The sequence below is a fragment of the Pterocles gutturalis genome, unplaced genomic scaffold, assembly GCF_000699245.1.
Source record: "Pterocles gutturalis isolate BGI_N339 unplaced genomic scaffold, ASM69924v1 scaffold5819, whole genome shotgun sequence".
NCBI classification, from domain to species: domain Eukaryota; kingdom Metazoa; phylum Chordata; class Aves; order Pterocliformes; family Pteroclidae; genus Pterocles; species Pterocles gutturalis.
This window is the reverse complement of record NW_010133077.1, coordinates 12183-19775: the sequence shown is the minus strand read 5'-3', so window position 1 is coordinate 19775 and position 7593 is coordinate 12183. Positions and strand designations below refer to the sequence as shown.

General features: G+C 52.7%; 1 protein-coding gene across 1 annotated transcript in view; it reads left to right on the top strand.

Annotated features, from left to right (window-relative positions):
* Window positions 1-6958: 6958 nt before the first annotated feature.
* Window positions 6959-7593, top strand: part of LOC104467337 (reticulon-4 receptor-like 1) — a 1409-nt gene continuing 774 nt past the window's right edge. The window contains 1 exon segment of the mRNA XM_010081078.1: window positions 6959-7592. Within this exon segment, the coding sequence (XP_010079380.1) occupies window positions 6959-7592 (634 nt within the window).

The following is a 7593-nucleotide window of genomic DNA, read 5'->3' as shown; positions in this document are numbered from 1 at the left end:
AATCTGTAGCGATGGAGGGGCCGGGCAGCTGGCGGGAGAGCAGCCGCCCCGCCACCCATCGCTCCTCTCTCTTTATTTGTGCGATTCCGAGGGACGCGGTCCGCGGGGAGATATCAGAGCCGGCTGAAATGGAAGACAAAGCTCTTGTTTCAAACAGAGTTATTGATTTTTACATTATTACACTATGAAATTTATGGTCTGGTTTCAAACTGCAATAGGAGTTAATGACCACCATCCAGAAACTTCCCGGTGACCTTGGCCTCGCCTTTGGTGGAGGAAGGTGAACAGCTCCCGAGAGCGGGTCAGCGAATGCAAGATGAACCTGCAGTGTCCTGAAGGGCTTGATTTTGGGGTGCTGCTGACCCCAGGTCTCTGCCCAGAGCTGTAGCTCACAGCACACTCCAAGCTGGCTGACAGCAGTGATGGAGGGGGTGGAAACTGGACCTTCTCAGCTCCAGACAAAAGCCACTTCTGCTGTTAAGCAACATTTTTGCTCCTCTTGAAGGCCCCAGCCAGCAGCACCGTGATGTCCTCAGAGGTCCCCAGCACGGTTCTCCATCCTCAGCCACCCACCCGTGGGCTGACGACGGGTTTGCTCTGGTCGGTCACCGCTGGAGAAATGCAAACCAGGGGGGCTTTGGGGTGGCTGAGGAGCACTGAGAGAGGAGGCAACGCAGCCTGGAGCAAGAGAAACCCCGTAAGAGACCAAAGCGATGGGAGAGCCTGGAAAACAGGCAGCTGCCTGCAAAGGGCACAGCCCATTCCTCTCCCACCTTGGCTGCACACGGAGTATTTGCTTTTTAATGCTGGGGCTGCCCAGGTGGGCTCAGGGTGACCAGTTATACCAGTGACACAGAAGGGTTTGCGGGGGCTCCAGCACTCCCCAGCCTCAAGCCTTTTCCTGGCTTTTCTTGCCAAGGTACCTCCCGATGCATCTTTTGGCAGCATCCTCTTCCCAAAGCTTTCCTTAGCAATATTCCGTCCAAATTTCTTTGTACGCTTCTTCCTGTGGGAACAGTCTTTCCACTTGCCAGCAAAGAAACACAATTTCCAGCTGCTGGAGAAGGATTTTTTCTTGTACCTTCTCCCTGGAACATCCCTGACGCTGTACCCTGAGCTAAAGTCGTGTGAAGCCAGGAGCCTCCAAGCTCATCTTCTGCCTCGGAGGTCATAATTGCCATTAAATCACAGCTTGCCTAACCAAATTATGCAAAACTGAAATTATCTCCAATGATTTTTACGTTGCTGAAATGTTCCAGAACTGCCGGGGTGATGACTGGGGGATTGGGAGCAGCTGTCACTCCATCAGAAACCATCACTCCAAACAGCTGGGATCTGTCAGTTATTTATGACACCGTTCACCTAAAAAAAAAAAAAATAAAATGATGAAGGTAGATGGGTGGTTGCCACGCTCTGACGGAAAGGCAGCTCATGCAGAAAGCAAAGCCTCGTGCTGTGTCCCGGCACTGGGAGCTGCAGCCGATGCTGCGGGGAGCAAACCCGGGGACGATGCTCCGGCTGCCGAGCGCTGCAGGACCGCGGGGCAGCACTTAAAGGGTTTTGCAGAGAGGCTGAAAGCAAGCTGCTGCTCGCTGGGGAATTTAGTCTTTGTGACAGTCAGGATGGGCTTGTTTATTTTATCCTCTGTGTTGCAAAAAAAAAAAAAAAAAAAAAAAGAGGAGGAAAGAAATCTGCACAACTACTAAGCAGAGGTCTGACACCGCTTTGTCAAACCGTCCCAGATCTGAAGTTCTGCTCTTGGCTCGCGCCCAGTTGCCGTCGCTGCTCTGTCCTTGCCTTTCATCGTCCTTCACTGGACAGATGAAATTGTGGATGTTTGAGGCTTATTTTTCTCCCTAAACAACAGTTTCTCTCTATGGCGGTGTGAACATCCCATTCTGAGTTAAGTTCCCAAGTTTCAAAGGATGTTTTTCCCCCCGGGGGGTCGTAGCCGTGCCTTTGTGCCCCAGTTCACTCGGGCTGGATTTAGAAAGCATCCTTTGATAGATGCAGGGTGTGAAGGGGGCAGGACAGTCTCTCTCCGGAGCTGGTTGACAGCGAGGTGGTGGTGTCACACCAGGTGTGAATTTGGCCTCGGAAGACGGTGAGTGATGAGGAAGCTTCTGCTTTTGTGTTTTTTTTTTTTTTTGATAATCCCGCCTGCGAGCAGAAGCCAGATGCTTTGTCCCCACTTGTAGCTCGCTCTGGTTAAGTATTATTATTTATATTATGGAGTAGCTATACATAGTGTTTTATGGCAGTAAAGACACATAAATCAGCAACCAGAAGACGAGGGCTTTGCTCTAAAGAGCTTATAAATCTAACAGCTTGAGCAGCACCGGTAATGGACCCAGTAAGCAGGCAGTCAAGTTGCATGTAGACATGAGCTAAGATGGGTCTCCCAAAGCAGATGGTGCTTTAGGAGAGATTTGGAAGAGAAGCAACCTGCTCCGTCCGCGAGGCCAGATCCTGCTGGAGAATTAGAGGGGCCGTGACCCATATAGCTCGTCCGGGTGGAGGGGTGAAAGCATCCATCTGAGCAAAGCAGCTCGCAAAGAGGGGGCGGGCAGGGGAAGGTAGGGGCTGGTGGCGGGGCTGCCTTTCGGGGGGCTCTGCAGGTGCATCCCCCCCGGGGCTGAAGCATTTATTCCTGTCCCAAGTGATTTCTTCCCCTCCAGCCTGAGACTCCTGATGAAAATAAAGTGGCATTACATCTTCCTAGATAAAGCAAGGCTGTGCCTCGCTCCAAGATACAGTAAAGCGTTAAAAGCCTTAAAATGCACGAAAACCACCGGCACGGGTACCCCCTGCTCTCCGGACCGAGCAGTGCCGTGGGGATGGGCTGCCCGCAGAGCCGCAGCCAGCGTCCCTGCCATGGGGCAGACAATTGCTTCAACCCTTCAAACCTTCCTCCTCTGATCCTGGGTATCAAACCAGCTTTTTTTTAAATTTTTTTTTTTTTATTTCTTCCTGTGCTGGCACCGGCCAGGGAGGAACTTGGTCTGGGCTGCAGAGAGCCGTGCTGTGTCTGGCCGAGCGCGCTGGCTCCGGTTGTCTGCATTCTTCTGGCCGCTTTCAGCTCTGGCACAAATTGAGGCTTCACGCTAAATGCATTACGCTGTATACCAATTAATCCCGTGCTACATATAGAAAGTCCTTACTCATCAATAATGCATGCGGGAGGAGTGATTTTCACTCTGGGTAATAAGGCTAAGACAATGGAAACAAGCAGGTAATGGAGAACATTTATAATGATGTTAATCTAATAATGAGTCTAATGCTGTTAAAAGTAAGACTGCAAACTGGACGCATCCAAAGATAAATTATTTCAAGCATTCATTAACTGATGCCTAATTAATGCCCAATTAGAGAGATGCTACATGGGAAATGCTTTGGACAGTCGGACGAATTCATTCCAATCGCTGAAACCTCAGTGAAAAGCAGGAGGCGGCAGAAGGACACGGGGGTGACAGTGCATCGGTGGGGGAAAGCCAGGAGATCAACACCCCCTTGCTGCATTTATCCGTGTCAGCAGGGCTTTGTTTTTATTCACCTCACCAGCAGGTTTCTGTAGGATTCTTTTTCCGTGCCGCTTTTGAAGCTCTCCCACCCTGGTGAGCTCCGGCACGCGGGCTGGTGACCCTCCATCTGCCTTGCGACCTTTACAAGATGAAGTCAAAAGGGCTGTGTTGGAAATAGCGAGTTCAACAAGTTAGGCAGGGTCTAACTCTCAGGGAAGCTGGGCTGGGACCTCTCCAGAAGCTCCCACCGTGGTTTCCAGCCCAGGAAGCCCAGCGAGACCCAAGTGCTGGTGGCTGGCCTGTCCTGGCTGTCTCGCTGGCCATCGCAGGGCTGGTGTCAGCAGCCTCAGGAGCCTCCCAGCTCCATCACCACAGCCTCTTTGCTTCTCGGGGGTCTCATTCCCAGATCTAAACTCTGACCAAGCCCAGGGCAGCCCAGGAGCAGCTTCTCACAGCACTAGGCAATTGGCAAGTTTCATGGGCTTGGAGGGAAGCATTCTCGATGAGACCATGTTCCTTGAGTACCCACTGGAGACTCCGTACGTTTCCTCTTTCCAAGCCCTGCCCACCTCATTATTCTTTTTTCACAGAATCACAGAAGGGTTTGGGTTGGAAGGGACCTTAAAGATCACCAAGTTCCAACCCCCCTGCCATGGGCAGGGACACCTCCCACCAGCCCAGGTTGCCCAAAGCCTCATCCAGCCTGGCCTTGAACCCCTCCAGGGACGGGGCATCCACAGCTGCTCTGAGCATCTGTCCTTCTGTTTCCCCATTCTCCTTCCCCTTGAGTAGGGGGAAGACACGTAGGCAGAAAGACACCCCTGGTTTTTCTTCCTACCATCGTCCTCTTGGGAAGCTGAGAACCAGTAACGCCCCAGTCTATCCCCACCACCACCCACAACCATGCGAGTCACGTCTCCCTGTCCATAGGAACTCCAGCCATTAACTCCCAAACACCTGTTAATTAAAGAGATGGACTGATTCCCTCTGACCTTTACCTCCGGAGTTATCCCCGCAGGCAGGGAGCCGTTAAACACCCTTTCGGCAGGAGCCTCGACCTTGGCCGCGCTCCAGGGAGACCCAGGCTGCCTCCGTCCATCACCACCCATCGCTAACGGCCGCCTGTCATCCCCATCCCTAGATGTGAAATCCCGTGTGTTCCCAGATCCCTGCCTGGGTCCACCTCCCGTCAGTAATCCCGTTAGCCTGGCAACTGCCGTTAGCGTGTAAAACTGTTGTTTGGGAAGCAATATGTAATCTTCCAACCTGCTGCTTATAGCTGGGAGATGGTTTATTGATTCAGACCCTTGTGATTTGGTATTTGCAATAACAGACTCCGCGTGTGGGAGATCGTCACGGCGCTCATGCCTGGCAGGATTTTACTAATAAACACAAGACCTACAGAAGGCTTCTTACTTCAGTGTCACCGAGGCAAGACGGTGAATGTGAAGCCGTCCCACCTCGGCAAAGCACATCCGTGGGTGAAAAACCCAGCAGAACGTATCTGCAAACGCAGCGTTATCTTTGCCATCGTTACCTGGCACTCGGATCATCCCAAATCCTCCGGATACCACTGTTTCACAGGCTGCACTTGCATGCGGCGAGGGCTCCGGTTTTGGCAGGGAACACTCGGCGCTCAGCACCGGCACGATGCTCCCGCCAGCACAGCCCCTCTCTCATCGCAAAGGCACGGCAGCAAAGCCAAAACGGCACGGCGCTGACTAGGAGAACGTTCTTTTTCCTACACAGCCGTAGGAGTTGTCACAAATTCAACGTTCCTGACTTACAGCCCCTTGCTGGCAGCGGCGCAGGAATGAGACATCCCTCCTGGTAGCCGATGCATCATTCCTGAAGGGCAGCGCCTGGAAGAAGTCCCCCACCTGCCTTCTCATCGCAGCCAAGCCTTGGTCCAACGCTTTGGCTGGTGATGCTATTTTATTTTTTATTTTTTTTTTCTATTAACAGCCCAGTCAGAGGTGACTGCCTCTTACTGGTGATTTATGGAGAGTCAGAGTAACCCGGTTTATCTAAAAACGTGACAACTTTGAGTTGAAAGGTTGGGTCCAGATGCAGGGGTCACCAGCGGTTAACTGTACGGTAATAGATCTCCGTGCCAGGCAAAAGGCAACGGTAACCACAGCGTTATATTTCAAACAGAATTAGTAAGAAAACAGTGAGGTTTCTTTTCCCTCCCACTTGTATTCAGCTGTAGGCGCTGGAAAAAGGGGCTGGAAAAGCCCAAGGGGTCCAGGCTCATGGACTAGCTGGTGATAACGACATGGAGTAATTAGAGATGAGCTCCACTTCCACTCTCGTTTTTCAGATTATTACAAGCTGAGCGCAAGGCGAGGACTCGTGGGCAGGATGGCACCGGCAGCTGCGTGCTGCTCCGATGTTACTCCTTCCCTCTGTAAAGTCCAGAGGCAGAATTCATTAGACATGAGCAAATTTTGTGTGTAAGAGGGAAAAAAAAAAGCCACATCTAGGGAGGAAAATCTGAATGAGAAATGACAAGTCTGGTGCAAATGAGTCTGAAAAGCCGCTCGGCGCAGAAGGAATCGCCTGAAAGCAATCCTGGTGCGAGGAGTGGGAGCGAGACGGGAACGGGGTGGCGAAACCAGCACCGGGATTGCTGAGCAGAGGGAGGGGATGATTACTGCCTTGCTCACCGCTCCTTCTCTGCAGCGAGAAAGCCCCGGTCACAAGCACATACTGTAGCATTAGAGGATGCAATATGCTTTGCCACAGGACATCCATTGCAAAATATGTTTGAGCATCCCACTTCCAAACGGAGTTTGCAGCTCAGCCTTTTCCACCAACTGCCGATGACATATTTTCCTGGAAATCACTCGGTTTTCGGGGTGGATGGTGGTGTCTAACAACTGTAAGAAAATGAGAGGGTGGGGATGGGTCTGTGCCTTCGGGGGAAGTGGGTGTGCTGTGCAGATGTGCTGCACACGTGTCATTTTAGGTGATTTGCTGGGAATTACTAAAGCTCTGTGCCTTTTCCTCTCCGATACGTACACGCGGGTGATTTCGGAGATGCGTTGCAGGAGGGGTGGACACCTAGGAGGGTTGGCGTCTCCACTGTTTGCTCTCATACCTTTGCACAACCGCATTTCCCCCCAGTTGCGCTGCCTGCCTGCAGGCACAGGGCTTTGCTGCCCACACTGCCGGTGTAAATTCCCTGGAGAAAGTTTCTCCTGCCCGGTTGGGGCTGGCAGCGCGTGTCCCAGCCTGTTGCAGGCAGGGCTCGGAGGCAGGAGGACTCCATCCATCACAGTTAAACTACTGTGGGGGATGAGCCCACTCATCACAGCTGCAGCCGTTCCTGAGGGTAATTCATGAGCAGAGAGGAGGGCTGAGTTAATTGGGGACGTTTTTCACCCGGAATAGTTCCCACGGCGGCGATGGGTGGGCAATGGAGGGTGGGGGGGATGCCCGAGTCCCCTGCTGACGCCGCTATCCCCTTTCTCCGCACAGGGGGGTTTGCAGAGCTGCTGCTGGTGCTGCTGGGGCTGAAGGTACCTGGCGTCCTGGGCTGTCCCACCGACTGCGTGTGCTACCCGTCCCCCATGACCGTCAGCTGCCAGGCTCACAACTTTGTCACCATCCCTGAGGGCATCCCCGAGGACAGCGAGAGGATCTTCCTCCAGAACAACCAGATCACTTTGCTGCTGCGGGGCCACTTCAGCCCTTCCATGGTCACCCTCTGGATCTACTCCAACAACATCACCTTCATCGACCCCAACACCTTCGAGGGGTTCGTCAACCTGGAGGAACTGGATCTGGGGGACAACCGCTACTTAAGGGCTTTAGCTGCGGATACTTTCCAAGGGCTGGTGAAACTCCACGCCTTGTATCTGTACAAGTGCGGGCTGAGCTCCCTCCCCAGCGGGATATTCGGTGGCCTCCACAACCTGCAATACCTTTACCTGCAAGACAACCACATTGAGTTCCTTCAGGATGATATTTTTGTTGACTTGGTTAACCTCAGCCATCTTTTTCTCCATGGAAACAAGCTCTGGAGCCTCCATCAGAACACGTTCAGGGGACTAATAAACCTGGATCG